Source organism: Mobula hypostoma, chromosome 6 (genome assembly GCF_963921235.1).
Source record: "Mobula hypostoma chromosome 6, sMobHyp1.1, whole genome shotgun sequence".
Lineage (NCBI taxonomy): Eukaryota > Metazoa > Chordata > Chondrichthyes > Myliobatiformes > Myliobatidae > Mobula > Mobula hypostoma.
Window position 1 is genome coordinate 9,512,836 of NC_086102.1, and position 26,865 is coordinate 9,539,700.

General features: G+C 43.0%; 1 protein-coding gene across 2 annotated transcripts in view; it reads left to right on the forward strand.

Moving 5' to 3' along the window:
- Positions 1-20,342: 20,342 nt before the first annotated feature.
- LOC134347814 (SAM domain-containing protein SAMSN-1-like) overlaps positions 20,343-26,865 on the forward strand; it is an 81,274-nt gene continuing 74,751 nt past the window's right edge. For both annotated transcript variants that reach the window (XM_063050266.1, XM_063050268.1), the window contains exon 1: positions 20,343-20,666. In XM_063050266.1, the coding sequence (XP_062906336.1) occupies positions 20,610-20,666 (57 nt within the window). In that variant the 5' untranslated portion in view covers positions 20,343-20,609. The remainder of the gene's footprint in view (positions 20,667-26,865) is intronic.

The window sequence follows — 26,865 nt, forward strand, 5'->3', positions numbered from 1 at the left end:
TGTAGAGTGAATGATTTGGACAGAATGATCCAGAACTTAATATTGAAGTTTTCAATGGGATGAATTCGTGATTGCTGACAGGAAGGTGGTGGTAAATTAAGTAACCACGTGTTACAACAGTGGTGTGCGGAAGAATATCTCTGAATGCACAGCATCTTGAGCCTTGAAGTGGGTGGGTAGCAGCAGCAGAAGACCACCAGCATCCAGTCAGTGACCAGGAGGTACCTGGAAACGTGACAAGAATGTAAACATCTGGCTGAAACTAGACAAGTGAATCGGTGATACCACACTTGCTTTATTGCCTCATTCCATTTCCTTTTCCAAATCAGTACATGATTCAGCCTCCCGGTAATGATATGCATCAGTTGATGGTGTGGTCACCCAACTTCCCCACATTAATGACATCAACTTGATTCTGATGTTGACATGTATTCATACCTTCTCCAAACAGACCTTCACGCAGTAGGATACTGCAACATACCATGCTGAGGAAGCTGACAGTGCCCTGGGTACTCTGCACAATCTGAGGGTGGTCACTGAGTGTGGAAAATCCCCTCTAGCATTGTTAAATTTGTCCAGCCATCCTCCCCTTCTTCTCTTTTTCCATTCCCCAACTTTCCTTTCGCTTCCTTTTTTCCATGGTCCACTCTAGTCTCCTATTGGATTCTGTCTTCTTCAACCCTTTACCTTTTCCATCAATTCCCTTCCAGCTTCTCTTTTCATCCCTCTTCCCCACCCAATTACCTTTCCACTCACCTGGCTTCATCTATCACCTTCTAGCTTGTCTTCTTCCCCTCCTCCCACCTTCTAATTCTGGATTCTGCTCCCTTCCTTTGCAGTCCTGATCTTGGCCCAAAACATCAACTCTCAACATGCTGCCTGACCTTTGAGTTCTTCCAGCACTTTGTGTGTATTACTCTGGATTTCTAGCATCTGCAGATTGTTAGGCAACTTGTCACTTTTAATACTTTACTTTCCCTCTGGAAAGACCATAAGACTATAAGACATAGGAACAGAATTAGGATGTTCAACCTATTGAATCATGGCTGATTTATTTTCCCTCTCAACTCTAAGCTCCTTCCTTCTCCCTGTAATCTTTAATGCCCTTACTAATCAAGGACCTATTGACCTCTGCGTTAAATATACCCAGTGACTTGGCCTCCACAGCTTTTTGTGGCAGTGAATTACACAGATTCTTCACCCAATGGCCAAAGAAATTCCATCTCATCTCTGTTCTAAAAGCATGTCCTTATATTTTGAGGCTGTTCCCTCTGGTCTGAGACACTTCTATGTCCGCGTTGCTTAGGCCTTTCAATATTCAGCCAGTTTCAGTGAGACACCCCCTTATTCTTCCAAACTCGAGCAAATACAGGCCCAGAACCATCAAACACTCCTCATATGTGAACTCTTTCATTCGTGGGATCATTCTCATAAACCTTCACTGACCCTCTCCAATGCCAGCACATTTTTTCTTAGGTAAAGAGCCCCAAACTGCTCACAGTGGTCTGACCAATGCCTTATAAAGCCCCAGCATTATATTCTTGCTTCTGGGATTGTAGAATAGAGGTACCAAAATTACAGATGACAGCAAGACTGGGGATGTAGTGGACAGTGAGGAAGTCTATTAAAGCTTGCAGTGGGATCTGGACCACTGGGGAAAATGGGCAGATGGAACTTAATACAGACAAGAGTGAGGTATTGCGCTTCAGGAGGACAAACCAAGGTAGGACTTGCACAATGAAAGGTAAGGCACTGAGGAGTACTATGCCCAATTTTGGTTGCCTGCCTGCTGGGAAGACATCAATAAGATTGAAAGAGTGAGAGCAATTTTACAAGGATGTTGGTGGCACATGAGGACCTGAGCTATAGGGAAAGGCTAAACAGGTGAGGACTTTATTCTTAAGAATGTAGAAGATTGAGGGTTGATTAGAGAGAGCTACACAAAATTATGAGTATAAATAAGGCAAATGCAAGATGACTTTTTCCACTGAGGCAGGATGGGACCAGAACTAGAGATCATAGGTTAAGGGTGAAAGGTGAAATGATTAAGGGGAACATGAGGGAAAACTTCTTCAATCAGACAGTGGTGAGAGTGTGGAATGAGCTGTCAGCAGAAAGTGGTGGATGTGGGTTTGATTTCTACACTTAAGAGTAATTTGGATGGACATGGATGGGAGAAGTATGAAGGACGATGGTTTGGGTTCAGGTCGATGGGAGTAGGCAGATTAATGGTTTGGCATGGACTGGATGAATCAGAGGACTTGTTTCTCTGCTGTAGTGCTCTATGACTCTATGACTTTGCAGAGATCGACAAAGGCTATTAAAGCCTGCAGCAGGATCTGGACCATCTGGGAAAATAGGCTGAAAAGTGGCAGATGGGATTTAATGTGGACAAGTGTGAGGTGTTGCAAATTTTGAGAGGAGAATCCAAAGTAGGGTTTACACAGTGAACAGTAGAGCATGAAGAGTGCGGAAGAGCAGAGGGATCTGGGAATATGGGTCTGTAATTCCATAAAAATTCCATCACAGGGAGGCAGGGTGGTACATTGCACTCATAAATCAAAGTATTGAGCACAGGAGTTGGGATGCTATGTTGAAGATTTATAAGATGTTGATGAGGGTGAATCTGAAGTATTGTGTGGAGTTCTGGTCACCCACCCACAGGAAAGATCACTAATGAGATTGACAGAGTACAGGGGAAGCTTCCAAGAATGCTGCTGAGATTTGAGGACCTGAATTATCGGGAAAGGTTCAATAGGTTAGAACTTAATTCCCTGGAACTTTGAAGAGAGAGGAGAGATTTGATGGAAATATACAACATGATAATAGGGTAAATGCAAGCAGAATTTTCCTACCGAGGTTTTATAAAACTAGAACTAGAGGTCATGGGTTAAGGGAGAAAGATGAACTCTTTAAGGGAAACCTGAAGGGGAACTACACCAGTTATCATACATGGATGGGATCAGAATGAGGTTTAATATCACTGGCATATGTCTTGAGATTTGTTGATTGCAGCAGCAGTACACTGCAATGCATAATAATATAAGTTATAAATTACGGTAAGTATATTTTAAAAGAAAATTAAATTAACTAAGTAGTGTAAAACGAGAGGAAAAAATACCGAGGTGGTGTTCATTGGCCCATTGTCAATTTAGAAATCTGATGGTGGAGAGGAAGAAGCTGTCCCTGCAACACTGAGTGTGTGACTTCAGGCTCCTGTACCTCCTCCTTGTCCTGAGTGACGTGAGTCCTTAGTGATGGGTGCTGCCTTTTTGAATATGTCCTGGATGCTGGAGAGGGCAAGTGACAATGGAGCTGGCTGACTTTTTAACTTTCTGCGGCTTTTTCTGATCCTGTGCAGTCACCCTCCCATACCAGACAGATGCTCTCTATGGTACATCCGTGGAAAATTGTGAGTGTCTTTGATGACATACAATTTTCCCCTCAGACTCGTAATGAAACCTAACCAATGTCATGCCTTCATCAGGCAAAAAAAAATCATGCAAAAATTACCTTCCAGGTTATGCTTGGGCCTCAGTGTTATCTTAGTAACTATCTCCTTGGTATTTCTGTACTTCCTGTGTTATACAATCTTGATACCATCTCCTCTGTATCTTTGTGAATGTCTATCCAGTGCGCAGCGACTGTCATTCTCTATCAACACACAGGAAATGGTAGAGAGACTCAGCAGGTCAGGCGGCATCGACGGAAGGGAATAAACAGTCAACGCCTCGGGCCGAGACCCTTCACCAGCACGGGAAAGGAAGGGGGAAGAAGCCGGAAAAAGACAGTGGGGAAGGGGAAGGGGATAGGTGAAGCCAGGTGAAGGAGTAAAAGAAGTGGGTGAGGGAGGGGAAGTGAAGTGAGAAGCTGGGACGGGATTGGTGGAAAAAGTGGAAAGGGGCTGAAGAAAAAGGAATCTGATAGGAGATAAGATATTTGTGTGCCAACCTGTTTAAGCCAATTCCATCTGTCAGCACATGGTTCCTTTCCATCTATTCCCTGCCACCTCACATGTCAGTCTAAAAGCTTCTTCAATGTTGCTGCTGTACAATATCTGCATCCACTGCCTCCCCTTCAATGTGTTCCAGGCACTCATCACTGTGGACAAAAAAATGTTTGCGTTATAAATCATAAGATCGTAAGACCATAAGATATCAGAGCAAAATTAGGCCATTTGGCCCATTGAGTCTGCTTTCCCAGTTCAACATGGCTGACCCATTTTCCTCTCAGCCCCAGTCTCCTGCCTTCTCCTTGCAACCTTTCAAGCCTTGACTAATCAAGAATCAATCAAACTCTACTTTAAATATACCCAATGACTTAGCCTCCACAGCCACCTGTGGCAATGAATTCCACAAATCTGTCTGGCTAAAGAAATTCCTCCCCATCATTCTTAATGGATGTCCCTCTATTCTGAGTCTGTGTCCTCTGGTCCGAGACTCTCCTGCCATGAGAAACATTCTCTCCACATCCACTCTGTCGAGGCCTTACAAGATTTGATCGGTTTCAATGAGATCCTCCCTCAATCTTCTGAATTCCAGTGAGTATCGGTAGAGAGCCATCATACGCCACTCATATGGCAACCATTTTGTTCCCTGAATCATTTTCGTGAACCTCCTTTGAACTCTTTGAAATGCCAGAATATTTTTTCTTGGAGAGGGAGCCCAGAACTGCTCACAATACTCTAAGTGAGGCCTCACCAGTGTTTTATCAAGCCTCAGCATTACATCATTATTTTTATATTCTAGTTCTTTAAACATTAAATTTTCCCTCTCTCACCTTACTTCAATTCCTTGTAGAAATTGACATTTCCTCCATGGGAGAAAGACTCTCTACTCCATCTATGCCTCCCATAACTTTATGTGCTTTGACCAGACTCCACCTTCAACCTCTAACACTCCAGAGAGAACAGTCCAAGTTTCTCCAACCTCTCCTTGTAGCTAACACTCTCTAATCCATTCCACAGGTTGATGGACCTTTTCTGCTCCTTCTGTAAAGCCTCTATATCATCTCCGTAAAGGGGTGACCAGAACTGAATGTAATAGTCTAAGTGTAGCCTCACCAAGATTTTAGACTGTTTCAACATGACTTCCAATCCTTAATCTTGACAACCTGATGGATGAAGGCAAGTTGGCTGCACATCTTCTCCCATACCCTACCTACCTGCTTCTACTCTATCAGAAGGCTTTGGACTTGCACCATAAAATTTCCATAATTGACCAATTATTTCTCTCTTTCACCATTCCTCAGATTCTAATTCATTTATTTACCACACATACATCAAAAAGTAAAGTGAAATGCAACCAACATAGACTAAGGATATGCTGGGGGCAGCCGGCAAGTATCGCCACATATACCATTGCAGGTCCACCAAATTCAGCAAAACAACAACAGCACAGCAACAAGGCAAACTAACAACAGTAAAGCAAGTATAGCAGGTAAGAGCATAATGAGTATAATGAGGTAATTGGATTAGACATTGGCTTTGTGAGAGAAGACAGAGAGAGGTAGTAGAGGGTTGCCTCTTCGATGGAGGCCTGTGCCTAGTGGAGTGCTTCAGTGATCAGTGCTGGGTCTGTTGTTGTTGTCATCTGTCTCAATGATCTGGATGATAATGTGGTTAACTGGATCAGCAGATTCGCCCATGACTCCAAGATTGGGAGCGTAGTGGACAATCAGGAAGGCTATCATGGCTTTCACTGGGATTTGGACTACCTGGAAAAAAAACAGGTCCAAAATTCATTGATAGTGTCATCACAGGTAGATATGGTCATAAAGAAAGCTTTAGGCATTTTGTTAGACTGTGTTAAGGAACATAAAGGGAAACCACTTCACTCAGAGAGTCAACAGAGTTGTGAACAAGCTACTGATTCAAGTGGTGCACGTGAGCTTGATTTCAATAATTAAGAAAAGTTTAGATAGGTGCATGGAGGGCTATGAGCTGGGTTCAGGTCGATGGAGAAGGTAGTTTATATGGTTCAGCGAGGGCTAGATGGGTTGAAGAACCTGTTTTTTTTTGCTGTATTTTTCAATGACCCTATAATACAGTTCATATATCTCACACATAACACATAAAGTAATATTACCACAAATAAATTAATAATAAGGTGCATATATAAAACAAATTAAAAAGTAAACAGTATAACGCTACTGACACTTCATACTTGATGATACCTGGGTGGAGGCAGGGAGTTCAGTAGTCTCACAGCCTGGAGGAAGGAGCTGTTTCCAATCTGAACAGTTCTTTTCCTAATGCTATGGTACCTCCTGCCTGATAGTGGGGTGGAAGGGGAGGGTGTTCAAAGAGATTGTTAATGGATGGGAGGGATCATTGACTATGCAAAGGACCCTGCATGCATAGTGCTCTGGATAGGTATCTCAGATGAATGGAAGAGAGACCTTGACAATCCTCTCAACAGTCACAGTCATAGAGTGACAGAGTCTTAGAAAAGTTCAGCACAAAAACAGGCCCTTCAGTCCATCTAGTCCATGCTGAAACCATTTACGTTACCTACTCCCATCGACCTGCACCAGGACCATAGCCCTCCATATCCCTACTATCCATGTACCTATTCAAACTTACCTTCAACATTGAAATCAAGTTCGCATGCTCTACTCTCATCATGCTCTGCGTGAAGACGCTTCTCCTCATGTTCCCCTTAAACTTCTCACCGTTCACCCTTAAGCTATGACCTCTGGTTGCAGTCCCACCTAACATCAGTGCTTGCATTTACTCTTTCTATACCCCTCATAATGTTTTGTACCTCTGTCAAATCTGATTTCAATCTTCTTTGTTCGAAAGAATCATGTCCTAACCTATTCAATCTTACCTTATCGTTCAGGTCATCCAGACCCGGCAACATCCTTGTAAATTTTCTCTATACTCTTTCAATCTTGTTTAGATCTTTGCTGTAGATAGATGACCAAATCCTGCACACAATACTCCAAATTAGGCCTCACCAACATGTCATACAATTTCAATATAACATCCCATCTCCTGTATTCAATGATTTATGAAGGCCAATATGCCAAAAGCTCTCTTTATGACCTTATCTACCTGTCATGCCACTTTCAATGAATTATGGACCTGTCCTACTGCATTCCTCAGTGCCCTGCCATTTACTGTGTAAGACCTATCCTGGTCGGTCCTAATGAAGTGTAACACCTCACACTTGTCTGCATTAAATTCCACCTGCCAATTTTCAGCCCATTTTTCCAGCTGATGTAGACCCCTTTGCAAACCATGACAGTCTTCCTCACTGTCCACTGTACCCCCAATCTAGGTGTCATCTGCAAATTTGCTGATCCAGTTAACCATGTTATCATCCAGATTGTTGATATAGATGGCAAACAACAAAGGACCCAGCCCCGATCCCTGTGGCACTCCACTTGTCACAGGCCTCTAGTCAGAGAGGCAACTCTTTACTACCACTCTGTGGCTTCTCCTGCAAAGCCAATGTCTAATCCAATTTATTACCTCATCCCGAATGCTGAGTGACTGAACCTTCTTGACTAACCTCCCATGTGGGACCCTGTCAAATGTCTTCCTAAAGTCCACGTAGACAACATCCACTGCTTTGCCTTCATCCACTTTCCTGGTAACTTCACTGAAAAACTCTATAAAATTGGTTGGACATGACCTACCATAAAAGAAGCCATGTGAATATCCTTAATCAGTCCATGCCTATCCAAATGCTTATATATCTGGTTCCTCAGCATATCTTCCAATAATTTTCCCACAACTGATAATCTGACTCACCAGTCCGTAATTTCCTGGTTTCTGTTTAGAGCCTTTTTTAAACAGCGGAAACATTGGCTACCTTCCAATCCTCTGGTACCTCTTCTGTCACGAAGAATGTTTTAAATATTTCTGCTAGGGGTCTGCCAATTTCTGCACTTGTCTCTCATAGGGTCTGAAGGAACATCTTGTCAGGCCCTGGGGATTTATCCATACTGATTTGCCTCAGGGTAGCAAACACCTCCTCCTCTGTAATCTGTACAGGGTCCATGAAGTTGATGTCACTTAGCCTCACTTTTATAGACTCTGTATCCATCTCCACAGAAAATACAAATGCAAAGAATGCATTTAAGATCTCCTCCATCTGTTTTAGCTTCACACATGGATTGCCATTCTGGTCTTCCAGAGGACTAATTTTGTCCCTTGCAATCTTTTTGCTCTTAACATGTCTGTTGAATCTCTTAGGATTCTCCTTCACCTTCGCTGCTAGAGCAACTTTATGCCTTCTTTAAGCCTTCCTGATTTCATTCTTCAGTGTTCTCTTGCCTTTCTTGTACACCATAAGTTCTTCATTTGTTCCTACCTGCCTATACCTTCTATTGAACCTCCATTTTTCTCTTAACCAGGGTCTCAATATCTCTTGAAAACCAAGGTTCCCTGCACTGCTTATCTTTACCTTTTATTCTGACAGGCACACACAAGCTTTGTTCTCTCCAAATTTCACTTTTGATGGCCTCCTACTTTCCAAGTACACCTTTGCCAGAAGTCAGCCTGTTCCAATCCACACTTGCCAGATCATTTCTGATACCATCAAAATTGGCTTTCTCCAATTTAGAATCTCAACCTTCCTACCAGACCTTTTTTTTTTGCAGCATACAGTATATACTTTGAAACTAATGGCATTGTGGTCACTGGATGCAAAATGTTCCCCTACACAAACTTCTGTCACCTGCCCTGTCTCATTCCCTAATAGCAGATCCAGTCTCATTGAGACTTCTATGTACCGATGAAAGAAACTTTCCTGGACGCATTTGACAAACTCTATCCCATCTAGTCCTTTTATAGTATGGATTCCCAGTCAATATGTGGAAAGTTAAAATTTCCTACCTTAACAACCTTATGTTTCTTGCAACAGTGTGCAACTTCTTTACAAACTTGTTTCTGTAAATCTCTAGGATTCTTGGCTGGTCTGTCATATACCCCCATTACTTTATTCACTTCTCAGTTCCAAGCATAGCGCCTCACTAGTTGAGTTCTCCAGTCTGTCCTGACAAAGTACTGCCATGATATTTGTCCTGACTAGTAACACCACCCCTCCTCCTTTAATCCCTCCTGCTCTGTCATGTCTAAAAGAATGGAAGCCCAGAATATTCAGCAGCCAGTCCCGTCTCTTCTGCAACCAAGTTTCACTAATGGCTACAATGTCATAATTCCAGGCGCTGATCCATGCCCTGAGCTTATCCGCTTTTCCTAGAATACTTCTAGCTTTGAAATACAGGCAGCTCAGGACACCAGTCGCACCATGCTCAACCTTTTGATTCCTCAGTTTGTCTGAAGCCTTACCAACATCTGCCTCCACAATCTCCACACTAACTGTTCTGGCACTGCGGTTTCCATCCCACTGAAACTCTAGTTTAAACCCCAATGTGTAGCATTAACAAACCTTCCTACTAGGATATTAGTCCCCCTTCAGTTCAGCATAAACCGTCCCTTCTATACACGTCCTATGTTCTGCAAGAGAGCCCAATGATCCAAAACTCTTACGCCCTCCCTCCTACACCAACTCCTTAGCCATGAGTTAAACTGCATAATCTTCCTAGTTCTAGCCTCACTAGCACGTGGCATGGGTAACAATGCTGAGATCACAACCCTGGAGGTTCTGCCCTTGAACTTAGTATCTGATGCCCTGAGCTCCTAATACAGAACTTTGTCACTCATCTACCCATGTCATTGGTACCTGCATAGATCACAACCTTCAGCTGTTCGCCCTTCCACTTAAGAACACTGAGAACTTGATCCAAGATGTCCTCATAATCTTTTGTAGGGTTTTCTGGTCAGTTCCTTTGCAATTGCTGTACCAGATGGTGGTGCAGCTGTCAAGGACACCCTCGATGGTACTCCTGTAAAAATTGGTTAAGTGTGGAGGGAACCTCAATCATTTTAATATCCTCAGAAACTGGAGACTCTGCTGTGCTTTCTTGACCAAGGAGGTGTCAAATTTACTTGGTAGTTTATCTTCTCACATAAATCTCTCATTCGATGCGTCTGCTGTGGTGATGTTTAAGATAACACATCTGTCAGTACCCCTTCTCTGCAAGATTATTTAATGTAATTTCCAATACATAAGGGTAAAGGAGAACAAAATAATTGTTATTCCAGATCTGATGCAGCACAAAAGATGCAATAATAAAAAAAAAATAAATATAAATATATAAAATGGGTTATATACATGCATAGATTGATTGTATGTCCATAAAGTGACTCTAGGCACAGGAGTGTCTGTACATAAGGTGACTGACAGGAAATGATAAAATAGTGTGGGTGGGGTAAATGGAGGAGGGGTAATGGGTGGAGGTGTTGATCAGCCTTACTGCATGGGGAAAGTAACTGTTTTTGAGTCTGGTCACCCTGGTATGGATGGTACTGATGGGAGTGGAACAAACAGTCCATGAGCAGGGTGGTTGGGATCCTTTGTGATGTGGCTGGCCCTTTTCTGGTACCTTTCTGTGTATATATGTGTGTGTATATATGTCCTTGCTGGTGGTTAGGCTGGTGTCGGTGATGCATTGGGTAGTTTTGACAGCTCGCTGTAGAGCCTTCCTGTCTGATTTGCTCTTCCTGCCACACTTCTCAGTCTGAAGACACACTCATAGAGTCAGTAAACAGCCTTTTCTGTGCCCAGTGCCCAGTAAGATAGATAGATACTTTATTGATCCCAAAGGAAATTACAGAGTCACAGTGGCATTGCAAGTGCACAGATATACAAACATTAGAAGAAAAGTGAGAAAGAATAAAAAATAAGTTACCTCAAACAGTCTAACAGGAGGGTGGGTCATCACTTCCCCGGCTACAGGTTAACTCATTATAGAATGACCTCATACAGTGCTTATTGAAGCTGTGCAGTTGTCTTAGTCTGTTACTAAAGGTGCTCCTCTGTTCAGCCAACAAGGCATGCAGAGGGTGAGAAATATTGTCCAGAATTACCAGGATTTTCTGTAGGGTCCTTTGTTCTACCACAGCCTCCAGTCTGTCCAGTTTGACTCCTATAACAGAGCCAGCCTTTCTAATGTTTATTGAGCCTCTTTTGATGCCGTTGTCCCAGCACACCACCACATTGAAGATTATACTGGCAACAACACACTGGTAGAACATGTGAAGGAGTGGCCTGCATACTTCAAAGGACCTCAGTCTCCTCAGGTAGTAGAGGTGACTCTGGCCCATCTTGTACCCAGTCTCTATGTTGGTACTCCACTCAAATCTGTCATCCAGGTGCACTCCCAGGTACTTGTAGGTCCTCACCACATCCACGACCTCACCATTGATAGTAACAGGGAGCAGTGCAGGATTGGTCTTCCTGAAGTCCATCGTCATCTCCTTTGTCTTATTGATGTTCAGCCACAGATCATTCAGCTTGCACTATTTGACAAAGTCCTCCACCAGGGCCCTGTATTCATCCTCCTGTCCTGCCTTTATACACCCAACTATTGCTGAGTCATCAGAGAATTACTGCAGATGACATGACTCAGTGTTGTATCAAAAGTCCGAGGTATACAGGGTAAACAGGAGGGGGGGCAACACAGGCCCGTATGCGGCCCCAGTGCTGCTTATAGCCATGCCTGACACACAGCTCTGAAGCTGCACCAACTGTGGTCTGCCAGTCAGGTCATCCATTACCCAGAATGCAATGGAAGTGCCAGCCTGCATTGAATGGAGCTTTTCTCCCAGCAATGGCGGCTGTATGGTATTGAAGGCACTTAAGAAATTAAAAAAAACATGGTCCTCACAGTGCTGCCCTGCTTATCCAAGTGAATGTAGGCTCTATTCAGCAGGTAGATGAGAGCATCATCGACTCCAATATGCAGGCAGCTAAATTGCAGGGGATCGGAGCCTGATCTGACCGGGGGTCAAAGGTGACTTAGGACCAGCCTCTGGTCAGCACAGTGAACAGTAGTCATTCAAGACTTTTCATTGGCCCTTGCTGGGTACTGGGATCACACATGATGTTTTCCACACAGTTGGAACCCTTTCCAGGCTGAGACTCAGATTGAAAGTGAGCTGGAGAACTCCACACAGCTGCTCAGCACAATACCTCAGGATCTTGGAGTTCACACCATCTGGTCCCATTGCTTTGCTGCGTTTCCCCAGAACCCTTCTCTCCTGCTCAGCAGTGAAGGTGAGCTGGTGGAAAGTGAGGGCTGGGGGAGGTGGAGATCGGGACGATAGCAGTTGGTATGTGAAGGTGTGGATGGTAGGTGCTGGGGAAGGAGGGGACATAGAGAGTGGCGGCCTGTGTTGTTCATTCACGTGTTGGCCTGGGGGGGGGGGGAGAGGGAGGAGGGGAGGCATTACTGCTGAGGGAGCATTGTGTGCCTCGGCACCTGGACTGGTGTGTTAAAGTGGGGTGTGAACAGGAGGGCAATTATCAAACCTATTGAAGAATTGGTTTAACTCATTAACCCATTCATGGCTGCATTCTGAGGCTCTACAGCTAGGCTGATTGAAGCCAGTGATGTACTTCATGCCTTCCCGCACTGCCGTCTGCTGTTCAAGCACTCATTTACACTAACCCTACACTCATCCCAATTGCTTCTCCCTCACATTCCCATTAAATTCACCCAGATTCTACTGCACATTAGAGACAATTAATCCAGCAACCTACACAGCTTCAGGATGTGGGAGGAAACTGGAGCACCATAGGAAACCTTACGTAGCTACAGGAGGACGTGCAAACTCCACTCAGACTGGTTCCGAGTTCTGGACTGAACTTGGTCATTGCAACTGTGAGGCTTCAGCTCTCCATGATGCGCTGTGGTGCTACAAATATAATTTTTGCAGACTCTCTGGTGTGATACCTGGGTTCTAATCTGTGAAATTTGTGATTGGTTTATTTGATAAGCTTCCTCCCTGAGTGAGAGATGTGGGACTTTGCACGTCCTTGCTCACTGCTTTCTGTCTGTGTTGGCTTATCCTGTTTCTGCTGATGCAATTATACTAGATGTAAAGGCTATCCATTTACCATGCCTGACTAGGTCAGCTTGTGTGTCTTTATGATGACCAGCTGTCTGTAAGATGGAAGGACTTGGTGGGATAGGCTGATAGGCTGAGACCTTAGGCACATCATGGTGGGATTCAGCAACTCCTTTCCTGAGCTTTCTTTGGTGACACTGCCTTTACTTTCTTAAAAGTTTGTGTAGATTCAGCTTCTACTTCTTTCAAAAGGTGCACGGTGGGTTGTATCTTGACTGGTTGCATCAAGGTCTGCTATGGAAACACCAGTATCCAACGACGGAAAAAGTGTTGGATACAGGCCAGTCCATCACAAGAGAAACCTTCCCCACCATTGCGCACATCTCCAAGGACCACTGCCACAAGAAAGCAGTATCCGTCATCAAAGATCTCCACTAACCAGTCCTTGCTCACTTCTTGCTACTACCATCCTGAAGGAGGTACAGGAGCCTTCGGACCCAAGCCACCAGGCTGAGGAACAGTTGTTATCCTGAAGCAGTGTGGAAAATTTTACTCACTTCATTACGGAACAGAATCCACAATCTACAAGCTCACTTTCAAGGACTCTACAATTCAATTTTTCCATATTATTTACTTGTAAGAATGTTATTGTTTGCAGAATTTCTCTTCTTTTGCACATTGGATGTTTATCATTCTTTGCTATGTATAATAATTCATAAATTCTATTGTTTTTCTTAAATTTCATGTAAATGCCTGCAAGAAAATGAATCTCAAGTTAGTATGTGGTGACGTAAATGTACTTTGATAATAAATTTTCATTGAATTTTACTATACCCTGACAGGTGAGGAAAGAAAGCATTTCATGCCAGCCCCTTTGATTACAGAAGGGTTGCGTTCCTAGAAAACCAGACATTCCATGACTTTCCACAACGTAACACCCTATGTATCCCTGAATATCATGCTTCACGTTCTATTGGGATGTGCAAAAGTGATGGTGCATTTTCAAATCAGGATGGTGGTGCGGCTTGAGGGGGGGAGACCTACATTCTTTCCCTTTGTGTGGCCCTTTGATCTGGGTAGATAAATTGTGAGATTTTATCTCTTCCTAATTCCATTAGTTTGATATAGTTTTGTTACAATATACTTTCTTTCAGATACTCATCATCTCTCCAAGCTTCAGGGAAAATCAATTTCCATAAAGAATATGATGCCACCTTATTCTCTACTATCCAGTTTACATGCTGAATCAGAATCAGGTTTATTGTCACTGACTTTCATGGCATGAAATTTGTTGTTCTGCAGTAACAGTACAGTGCAACGACATAAAATTGCTATAAATTACAAAAATAAATAGTGCAGAAAGAAAGAATAATGAGGTAGTGTTCGTGGGTTCATGGACCGTTCAGAGATTTGATGGTGGAGGAGAAGAGCCTGTTTCTGAATTACTGAGTGTGGGTCTTTAAACTTCTGTACGTCCACCCTGGCAGCAGTAATGAGAGGAGGGCATGAGCTGGGCGGAGAGGGTCCGCAGTGATGGGTGCCGACTTCCTGAGGCGCTGCCTCTCAAAGATGTCCTCAGTGGTGTGGAGAGCTGTGCCTGTGACGGGGCTGGCCGATGCCCACAACCCTGTGCTGCCCTCTTGCGATCCTCTGTGTTCTTGTTTATCCTTCATCTGAACCCGATGGAAATGTGGATCTTGTCTCACTTGTACCACATAGAGGCACATCATCAGATATGTGATTCCAAAATCTTGTGTGGCCTCAAACTCTCCCTAATAGTCCATGACCTAGATGTTCTGCCATTGATTCAAAGTAAATTGATTATCAAAGTACATGTACTATCCTGGCATTCATTTTCTTCCAGGCATTTACAAGGAAATAAAGAAATTCAAGTCAAGTTGAGTTTATTGTCATTTAACTATGTACACGTATACCATCAAATGAGACAATGTTTCTCCAGACCAGGGTGTAAAGCGCTGTAGTACACATAACACACAATAACTTAGATAAAATCTACAAATGAATTGCGCATAAATAAACAAAGTGCATAATTAAATATTGTAAAGTACAGAACATAATAACCGGTGTCATGTTGAATGCGATGCGGCAGCGAGTTCAGAAGCCTAGTGGCCTGACAGAAGAAATTATTTCCCATTCTGACTGTTCTTGTTTTTATGCATCAGTTGGGATCGTTGATAATATGCAGTGCTCCTGATAAATGTCCCTGATGGATGGTAGGGAGACCCCTGTGATCCTCTCAGCGGTTCTCACTGTCCTTGGTGGGGATTTCTGGTCGGATGCTTGGCTGCTCCCATACCAGATGGAGGTGCAGCTTGTTGGGATCTTCTCAACAGTGCTCCTGTAAAATTCAGTTAAGATTCAACAGAATTTTGAAAAAAAAACGACCCAGAACAAAGATTGACAAACATCCACAGTGCAAAAGACAAAAATAAATAAAAAAGTTAATAAATACTGAGAACATGAGTTGAAGAGTTCTTGAATGTGAATCACTCCTTTGATTTGTTCTTCTGATTAATGTTCCCTCTAATTTTTTTTAAAGCTGCCCGGACCAACCATTGCTCTGAGCTGGAATTTTACCCAGCCTGAAAACTGTGGAGCACTTTAATAAAACATTATATAAGAGAGAATACCAGCTGTGCAGTGTCAAAGGCTATGTGAGAGGGAGCATTTCAGTTACTGTATGCACTGTGCTTGTGACGCTAGTGATGCAGTGTCTAAACTGCTGTGCGTGTAACCCTGATATCTGGAGGAAGTCTAGAGACTTGATCATGACAGCAACCAACTTTAAATTCACTTAATAAGCTGGATGTTTTCTTGATAAAGCAGGTCGCCAATAAAACCACCAGACTGTGCTTTGAAGAGGAAATATATCAACCTGTTTGTAACTTCAAACTTTTCAATGTATTTAACTCTTAAGTAGTCTATGAAATGGTCTAACATGGTATGCAGTTCAAGGACAATTATGCTTTAAAGTGATTGATGGAAAGTCCAGGAGTGATGCCAGAGTTTTTTATATAATGAGAGTGGTAGATGTATGGAATCCACTGCCAGGGGTGGTGGTGGAGGCAGGTACATTAGGGACATTTAAGGGACTCTTAGTAGGGGACAGAGGGTCCAGTGAGATGGAGGAACTGAGCGAAATACATGTTAGTAGGGAAGTGGTGTTAGGTAAATTGAAGGGATTGAAGGCAGATAAATCCCCCGAGCCAGATGGTCTGCATCCTAGAGTGCTTAAGGAAGTAGCCCAAGAAATAATGGATACATTAGTGATAATTTTTCAAAACTCGTTAGATTCTGGACTAGTTCCTGAGGATTGGAGGGTGGCTAATGTAACTCCACTTTTTAAAAAAGGAGGAAGAGAGAAACCGGGGAATTATAGACCGGTTAGCCTAACGTCGGTGGTGGGGAAACTGCTGGAGTCAGTTATCAAGGATGTGATAACAGCACATTTGGAAAGCGGTGAAATCATCGGACAAAGTCAGCATGGATTTGTGAAAGGAAAATCATGTCTGACGAATCTCATAGAATTTTTTGAGGATGTAACTAGTAGAGTGGATAGGGGAGAACCAGTGGATGTGGTATATTTGGATTTTCAAAAGGCTTTTGACAAGGTCCCACACAGGAGATTCGTGTGCAAACTTAAGGCACACGGTAGGAATTGGTTAGCAGACAGGAAGCAAAGAGTGGGAATAAATGGGACCTTTTCAGAATGGCAGGCGGTGACTAGTGGGGTACCGCAAGGCTCAGTGCTGGGACCCCAGTTGTTCACAATATATATTAATGACTTGGATGAGGGAATTAAATGCAGCATCTCCAAGTTTGCAGATGACACGAAGCTGGGTGGCAGTGTTAGCTGTGAGGAGGATGCTAAGAGGATGCAGGGTGACTTGGATAGGTTGGGTGAGTGGGTAAATTCATGGCAGATGCAATTTAATGTGGATAAATGTGAAGTTATCCACTTTGGTGGCAAACATAGGAAAACAGATTATTATCTGAATGGTGGCCGATTAGGAAAAGGGGAGATGCAACGAGACCTGGGTGTCATTATACACCAGTCATTGAAAGTGGGCATGCAGATACAGCAGGCGGTGAAAAAGGTGAATGGTATGCTGGCATTTATAGCGAGAAGATTCGAGTACAGGAGCAGGGAGGTACTACTGCAGTTGTACAAGGCCTTGGTGAGACCACACCTGGAGTATTGTGTGCAGTTTTGGTCCCCTAATCTGAGGAAAAACATCCTTGCCATAGAGGGAGTACAAAGAAGGTTCACCAGATTGATTCCTGGGATGGCAGGACTTTCATATGAAGAAAGACTGGATGAACTGGGCTTGTACTCGTTGGAATTTAGAAGATTGAGGGGGGATCTGATTGAAACGTATAAAATCCTAAAGGGATTGGACAGGCTAGATGCAGGAAGATTGTTCCCGATGTTGGGGAAGGCCAGAACGAGGGGCCACAGTTTGAGGATAGAGGGGAAGCCTTTTAGGACCGAGATTAGGAAAAACTTCTTCACACAGAGAGTGGTGAATCTGTGGAATTCTCTGCCACAGGAAACAGTTGAGGCCAGTTCATTGGCTATATTTAAGAGGGAGTTAGATATGGCCCTTGTGGCTGCGGGGGTCAGGGGGTATGGAGGGAAGGCTGGGGTGGAGTTCTGAGTTGGATGATCAGCCATGATCATAATAAATGGCGGTGCAGTCTCGAAGGGCCGAATGGCCTACTCCTGCACCTATTTTCTATGTTTCTATGTTTCTATAAGAATATGGATAAAAGAAAAATGGAGGGTTATGTAGGAAGGAAGCATTAGATTGATCTTGGAGCAGTTAAAAGGTTGGCACAAAACTATGGGCCAAAGGGCTTCTTCTGTGCTGTAATGTTCAATGTTCTCCATTCTATGTTCTATGGAGAAAAGAGGAATAGAGTCCTCGATCCAGGTAAATGAATGAATGACTGAACGAGATTTGCTTTTTCATTTCAATTGCATATCCTCCTCAAGTGGTTATGGATGATGCACCAAAGGAGGTGTAAGGCATTCCTTCCCTCCACTGGCCTGCAGGTCACCCTTGGGCAAGATATAGCACCTGCCTAGCATCCCCTCTTCCAAGCAGGGTCAAGTGAAGCCATGGGAGCAGGTGGTGGATATCACAAGTCCTGGTTATGTGACCACTAACGCCAGGGAGACAATCCCTGAAGAGTATTGACAATGGTAGGGGTCACCCATCTTGTAAAGACACTGCCTAGAAGAAGGCAATGGCAAACCACTTCTGCAAAAAAAGATTGCCAGGAACAATCATGGAAAGACCATGATTGCCCACGTCATACAACCCAGCACATAATGAATCGACTTCAAGTAGTTGAACTTGCCAAGAAGTGACACAAACTAGAGAAAATCTGCAAATGCTAGAAATCCAAAACAACACACATAAAATGCTGTTGTAACTCAACAGGCCAGGCAGCATCTATGGAAACCAGTGAAGTCAACATTTCAGACAGAGACCTGATGAAGCGTCTCAGGCAGAAATGTCAACTGCTGCCTGGCCTGCTGAATTGCTCCAGCGTTTTGCGTGTGTGTGTTGCCTTGAAGTGAGCTGTATGTTTCTTCTGTCTATGAGCTCGTATGGACATTCACTTCTGAAATATAGATTTAATATATTTTAGTTATAATATTATGATAACAATTATAATATATAATGTATTTAAAGTGGAGGTTGATTTGATCTTGATTAGTAAGGGTGTCCAGGGTTACAGGGAGAAGGCTGGAGGATGTGGTTGAGAGGGATAATAAATCAGAATCAGCCATGCTGGAATGACAGAACAGACTCAATGGGCTGAATAGCCTAATTCTGCTTCTATGTCTAATGGCCTAATGAAATCTTTAGTTTCTATTTTCTAATTGTACCAATTCTGTTTCCTTTGCCCAGAGCAAAGGGGGATTATCTGTTCTGCATACAGTACAGATCATTTTAATCTAGCTGTCTCCATAGCCTGGATTACGATGATTAATGAAAATGTAAGTTCTTCATTGTATCTGTATCGTACCATACTTGTGCAAATGACAATACGCTCCATTGACTTAACTTGGTGATCTCCACTTTAACAATGAAGAACAGAGGGACTTTGGAGCACAAGTACGTACTGTACTTCATTGAAAGTGGCTTCACGGGTAGACAGGATGGGGAAAAAAGCAGTTATATGTAAATGTTTTAGAGAGTGCTCAGAGCAGACTTGCCAGGATGCCGCCTGATTTAGAGAGCATGTCTTGTGAGGAGAGGCTGAGCAAGCCCTGGCTTGTCTCTTTGAGGAGAAGGAGGATGAGGTGTGTCTTGATAGAGGTGTACAAGATGACATGAGGAATAGGTCAAATGGACAGCCGAAGACTTTTTCTCAGGGTGGAAGTGGCTAATTTTAAAGTGATTGCTGGAAAGTATAGGGGGATGTCAGAGGTAGGTTTTTTTTTACACAGAGTAGTGGGTGTGTGGAATGCCCTATCAAGGGTGATGGTAGAGGCAGATACATTAGGGGCATTTAGAAACTTTTATACAGGCACATGGATGAAAGAAAAGTGGAGTGCTATGTGGGAGGGAAGGGTCAGACTTATACTTGGAGGAGTTTGGAAAGTCATCAGAAGATTGTGGGCTGAAGGGGCTGTAATGGTCAATGTTCTATAATGCAGGTAAGCAGTGTAATGCAGGGTACTGTGATGTTTTGAGGTAAGGAAAGAGGCTGAGAGCTAGAGGAAGAGAATGAAATATCAAATTGCTGGTGTTCATTTATACTGCTTTCTGAAAATCCACAAAATGGAAATATTAGAGATCTAAAATAAAAATAGAAAGCATTAGAAAAGCAGGCCACATGCTTAGAAAGAGAAAAGGAGTTGACACGACTCCTTTTCAGTCACGCAAAGGGTTCTACGACCTGAAACAAGTTCAAGTTTATTGTCATTCAATTGTGTACATGTCCACCACTAAACAAAACAATGTTACTCCAACCCAAGGTGCTCAACATAGTGCACAACACATAAAAGGTAATATTACCACAAGTAAATTAGAAAGTAAAAACACATATCCCAGAAGATTGACATTTAGCATAAAATGAGTTTACGACGGAAGTTAAGAAGTAAACAGTCAAGAGACCTGGGTGGTGGCAGGGAGTTCAGTAGTCTCACGGCCTAGGGAAGAAAGGTTGGCTCTGTTTCTCTTCCCACAGACGTGGACTCACCAGCCAAGTATTTTCTGGTTTTCTCATCCTTGTGCCCTGTTTGGAAGATCAAACATGATCTGAAAGCTGCCGTTATTGTTCAATTTACTTTTTATTTGAATATTTCCATTTAAAAAATAACGGCGATTAGAATTTGAGGGGTGGAGCTAAAATATTGCATGATTTTGTGAGGGAATATTGCTGCTATTTCCTTTGTAGCAGACTGGAAAAGCAATCAGTCCCTCCATTTGCTTATTCTGGGTCAGTTGATTTCTTTAGTTCTGCTTCAGATACTGCACAATTTTTCCTGTAACTCATCACAGATAACACTTCCGTTACTGTGAAGGAAGTCAACTAGCTCTTCTGATCTGACATATTGTGGTTTCCGAGTCTGCAGCTCTTCATCTCCAGCCGTAGGCTTGGTATCTTTTCTTGAGAGGCAGGCGTTTAAACAAACTTCAGGACGATGATACGGCGAAAAGCTTCAAATGCTTCAGATAAAGAGAAATGCGTAAAGCCCAAGGTACGTTTGAAACCAAAGTTTTGTACAATATCCTAGCAGGCAGAAAGGCAAGTATGAGGGAGAAGAAACACTCAGTGTTTCAGGAACAGCTTCTTCCCCTCAGCCATCAGATTTCTGAATGGACAATGAAACCGTGAACACTTCCTCATTAATTTTCTCTGTTTTTGCACTGCTTATTTAATTTATTGTTATAAGTACATATTTCTTATTGGAGTTTTTAGCTTTTTTATGTATTGTACTATGCTGCTGCTGCAAAGCAAAAAAATTATTGACGTATGTCAGTGAAATTAAACTTGATTCTGATCTCCACTGTGAGATAGTACATAGGGTTATCATCTAGTAATTGGGAGGCATGGTGAATGCAGGATGTGGATAGCCCAGAGACCATACCTGAAAAGGTGAGTTACAGTACACCACAAGATTGTTGCTAAGTCTGGTCAAGTGAGATTTTGTGAAAAGCAGAACTTAGCAGGAAGTCTGATTGTTTGGGATTCCTTGTATTGAGCAGGTCAAGAATATAAGAGATTTTCAAGAAGATTCGAATATAAAAGCAAAAATGTACTGCTGAGGCTTTATAAGATCAGACTGCACATGGAGTATTATGGGTAGATTTGGGCCCCTTCCCTTAGAAAGGATGTGCTGGCGTTGGAGAGGGTACAGAGTCGGTTCATGAGAATGATTCCGAGAACGCTTATCGTATGAGGAGAGTTTGATGGCCCTGGGCCTGTACTCGCTGGAGATTAGAAGAATGAAGCCTATCTAACATTGAAAGGCTTAGATAGAGTGGATGTGAAGAGGATGTTTCCTGTAGTGGGAGAGTCTCTGACCACAAGACACAGCCTCAGAATAGAAGGACATCCTTTCAGAGCGAAGATGAGGTGGAATTTTTTTCAGCCAGAATGTGGTGAACCTGTGGAATTCATTGCCACAGACGGCTGTGGAGGCCAAGTCATTGAGTATATTTAAAGTGGAAGTTGATAGATTCTTGATTATTCAGTGCATCTATGGGGAGAAGGCAGGAGAATGGAGAAATCAGCCATGATAGAATGATGCAGCAGACCAGATGCGCCAAATGGCCTAGTTCTACTCTTATATCTTACATTGGGATCAAACAGGTAGATGTTTAGATACTGGGATAAAATAGGAAGGGATTCATTCCAAGGACTGAATCCACTGGAAAGATTCTAATACATATGTATGGTGTTTAGTTTACTTGGGAGGAATTCAGTCTGCTGAGATTTGAGGAAGATTTAGTTTTAAATTTGAATCAGCAGAATCAGAATCAGGTGTATTATCACGGGCATACACTCAGTGGCTACTTTATTAGATACACCTGTACACCTGCTTGTTAATACAAATATCAAATCAGCCAATCACGTGTCAGCAGTTCAATGCATAAAAGGATGTTGGCATGGTCGAGAGGTTCAGTTGCTGTCCAGACTAAACATCAGAGTGGGGAAGCAATATGAGCTAAATGACTTTGACTGTGGAATGATTGTTGGAGCCAGAAGCTGTGGTTTGTGCATCTCAGAAACTACCTATCTCCTTAGATTTTCATGCAGAACAGCCTCTAGAGTTTACAGAGAATGGTGCGAAAAACAAAACAAAACAAACAAAAAAAAGGTCTGTGGGCAAAAACGCCTTATTAATGAGAGAGGCCAGAGGAGAATGGCCAGACTGGTTCAAGCTGACAGGAAGGTGACAGTAACTCAAATAACCACACATCACAACAGTGGTGTGCAGAAGAGCATCTCTGAAGGCACAACACATTGGACCTCAAATTGGATGGGCAACAGCAGCAGATGACCATGAACAGACACTCAGTGACTGCTTTATTAGGCACAGCAGGTACCTAATTCAGTGGCCACTGAGAGTTTATTGTGAAATTTATTGTTTTGTAGGAAGAAACTAATCCAGTGTCACTCTGCTGTGGGCAAATTTTAGCTTATTGGCACTGTGAATTGGGAAGTTATGCCCCTAGAAATCCTTGATGAGCAGCAAATTCTGAAACATGAAGGGACTTTGACAACTAGGGTGACTCAGAGGGAGAGGTTTTAGTTCACTGGGACCTTTATTGGGATGGGAGAAGCTTAACGCAGAATTTCCAGTGCTTCAGAGTGGCTGGATAGCATGTGGAGTGTGGTGGAAGTACAGACAGCAGGCATGACAATCACCACCACTAAGCACATCTACAAGGAGTGCTCTCGCAGGAAGGCAGCATCCATCATCAAGGACCCCCCACCACCCAGGCCACGCTCTCTTCTCATTGCTGCCATCGGGGAGGAGGCACAGGAGCCTTTGATCCCACACCACCAGTTTCAAGAACAGTTGTTACCCTTCAACCATCAGAGTCCTGAACCAGTGTGAACAACTTCACTCACCTCAATGCTGAACTGGTTCCACAACCTGTGGACTCACTTTGAAGAACTCTACAACTCATGTTCTCAATATTTATCCCTCTGTCTATTTATTTAGTGACATAGAGCGGAGCTGGCCCTTCCAGTCCTTTGAGGAGTGCCACTCCAACAACACCTGACCACTCTAAATTAACCCTATCCTAATCATGGCACAATTTACAATGACCAATTAACCCACCCACTATGTCTCTGGACTGTGGAAGGAAAGCAGAGCACCCAGGGAAAACGCACACGTTCCGCATGGAGGACATACAGACACTCCTTACACAGGCTGGGATTCAACTGTGAATTCTGACGCCCTGAGGTGTAATAGTGTCGCACTAACCTCCATACTACCATGGCCCATCATGGTATGTGTTACTATATAAATGCAATTTTGACTTGTATACGAAAAGGGAACAATCAGAGATGGGGCATGGGATCCTGGGCCTATAATCTCTCTCACCAGCTAGAAGCAGCATCTTAAACTTCAGGGTGGAGGGAGTAGAGGAAGTTTAGATTTCAAAGTTCGAAGTATGTATACAGAATACAAGTATGAAATTCGTCCTGGAACTCATTCAAGAAAACATCAACCACCCAATGTTTAAAAAAAAAGAGCAAATATACAAATGGCAGAAAGTGACTGAACAACACATGGAATATCAAAGATCAAACCAGCAGTATTCAGTCTAGTTCAGTTCAGCCCTGTGCTGCTAGCCGAAGCAAGTCGCAGGGCCGTTCTTCGTCGAAGTGCCTCAGTCCGCATTGATCGCCCTGATCAAACCGCACCAAAACAGCAAATGAAAGAGTAACCAGAATCTAGAAAGCATTTAACATGAACGTCAAAGCCTCCCAAAATGAGACCACAGCCTTGCTGATCAATCCTGGCCATGTGAATCCCAAGAGTCCTGCACTTTCCCCAGCGGCAACTAGCAAGAGGGAGGTGTAAAATATGAAATATCCACTGCAAGGGGTGTGTATTTATCAAAGTAAAAGTCAATTTATTATCAAAATACATACATGCCACCACATACTACCTTGAGATTCATTTTCTTTTGGGCATCTACAAGAAAATAAAGAAATGCAATAGAACTTATGAAAAAGCAATACATAAACAAAGAGAATGTGCAAAAGACAACAAATTGTTCAAACAATAAAGACATAATTAATACTGAGGACATGAGCTGTAGAGGCCTGGAAAGAGAGTATGTAGTTTGTGGGATCAGTTCAGAGTTGTGGTCAGTGAAGTTATCCATGTAAACCTGGTGACGTGGGACCTAAGGCTCTTATACCTCCTGCCCGATGGTGGTGTTAAGAACAGAGCATGGCCTGAACGGTGAGTGTTGCTTTCTTGTGGCAACTTGCTTTGTAAATAGAATAGAATAGAACTTTGTTGTTATTGCTCAAGACAACAAGACTGCAGTGCCTACTCCAGTCTGCGCAAAACAGGTATTTACAATACATGCAGGATGGCTTAATAAAAAAAATTCCCAATTTTACATGCAACAAGTGACCTTGATAGTCCATAACATTCAAAGGCCATTGGCAAGCCAGGGTGTAGCATTATTCAGCTGCATAACAGTACTCAAGAAGAAGATGTTTTTTCTGTCTTTCTGTCTTGGCGAAGGTGTTTCTATATCTCCTACTAGAAGGCAGGAGATTGAACAGACATTGTCCGGGATGGGATGGGTCATAATGATGTTATAATCGTGCTGTAGGCATCGAGAGCTGCAGATTATCTTCAAGTCTGGTAGTTGAGTGTAAAGGTGCTCAGCAGTGGGAAGGGCTTTGCCTGTGTTGGGCAGGGCTATCCACTCCACTCTCTGTTATTGAAACATGTTCTACTTCCCCTCTGACTAGTATCCAGGTAGTGTGTACGGTTGTTTGGAGGTAAAGTGTTTGGAATATGTGATGGCTGGCTGTAGCATCTGAAGACTCACTGTTCGCTTTCTTGTGAAATTTCCTTCCGTGGTATGAAAGACTTTGATGAAGCAATAGCTTTGGTATTTTTTTTCAGACAGAAGCTGTCTGTACAATTTAAGAGATCAGAACAACGCTCCCATGACCAACGCTTCCTTAATCCTTTTATGTTCCTTTCCGAGGGGTTTGTATCTCCATTACCTGCCATGGGGAGGATCTGATGAACACAATAGTTTATACAGTTCACTACAAGGTTCAAGGGAACATATAACTCCCTGGCAGGTGTTGAAATAGATTGCAGAATTTGAGCAATTTTCTATTGTCATAGCTCTGAACATTGTATATGAATATGAATATGTATGTGTGTGTGTGTGTGTGTGTGTGTGTGTGTGTGTGTGTCTTTATGTACGTACAGTACGCCTGTGTGTGTGTGTGCCACCTCTTAGACACCTACACACTCTAAGTACTTAAACACTTGATGAGGCCATTTAGCTCTTTGTGCTGAGTTGCTTTCCAATAGCCCCGGGAAGTTCCCTTTTCAAATGTTTATCCGATCGTCTTTTGGATGTTCCTGTTGAATATGTATCAACTGCTTACTCAGCCATCAAGCCCTAAATGAAAAATTTCTCCTTGAGCTCCTCTTCTTCTTCAGCCAATTAGCTTCAAAATATTTAAAACATGGAAATCTTAGGACCTATACCATTAGTGCAGGAACAGTCATTACCCTACAACCATCAGGCTCCTGTCCAGCGAGGATAACTCCACTCACCTCAACTCTGCAACCTATGGACTCACTTTCAAATCCTCTGCAACATATATTCTCGGTATTATTTGTTTTTTATTTGCACTTTTTAAAAAAGGAGGGAGAGAGAAACCGGGGAATTATAGACCGGTTAGCCTAACGTCGGTGGTGGGGAAACTGCTGGAGTCAGTTATCAAAGATGTGATAACAGCACATTTGGAAAGCGGTGAAATCATCGGACAAAGTCAGCATGGATTTGTGAAAGGAAAATCATGTCTGACGAATCTCATAGAATTTTTTGAGGATGTAACTAGTAGAGTGGATAGGGGAGAACCAGTGGATGTGGTATATTTGGATTTTCAAAAGGCTTTTGACAAGATCCCACACAGGAGATTAGTGTGCAAACTTAAAGCACACGGTATTGGGGGTAAGGTATTGATGTGGATGGAGAATTAGTTAGCAGACAGGAAGCAAAGAGTGGGAATAAACGAGACCTTTTCAGAATGGCAGGCAGTGACTAGTGGGGTACCGCAAGGCTCAGTGCTGGGACCCCAGTTGTTTACAATATATATTAATGACTTGGATGAGGGAATTAAATGCAGCATCTCCAAGTTTGCGGATGACACGAAGCTGGGTGGCAGTGTTAGCTGTGAGGAGGATGCTAAGAGGATGCAGGGTGACTTGGATAGGTTGGGTGAGTGGGCAAATTCATGGCAGATGCAATTTAATGTGGATAAATGTGAAGTTATCTACTTTGGTGGCAAAAATAGGAAAATAGATTATTATCTGAATGGTGGCCGATTAGGAAAAGGGGAGGTGCAACGAGACCTGGGTGTCATTATACACCAGTCATTGAAAGTGGGCATGCAGGTACAGCAGGCGCTGAAAAAGGCGAATGGTATGCTGGCATTTATAGCAAGAGGATTCGAGTACAGGAGCAGGGAGGTACTACTGCAGTTGTACAAGGCCTTGGTGAGACCACACCTGGAGTATTGTGTGCAGTTTTGGTCCCCTAATCTGAGGAAAGACATCCTTGCCATAGAGGGAGTACAAAGAAGGTTCACCAGATTGATTCCTGGGATGGCAGGACTTTCATATGAAGAAAGACTGGATGAACTGGGCTTGTACTCGTTGGAATTTA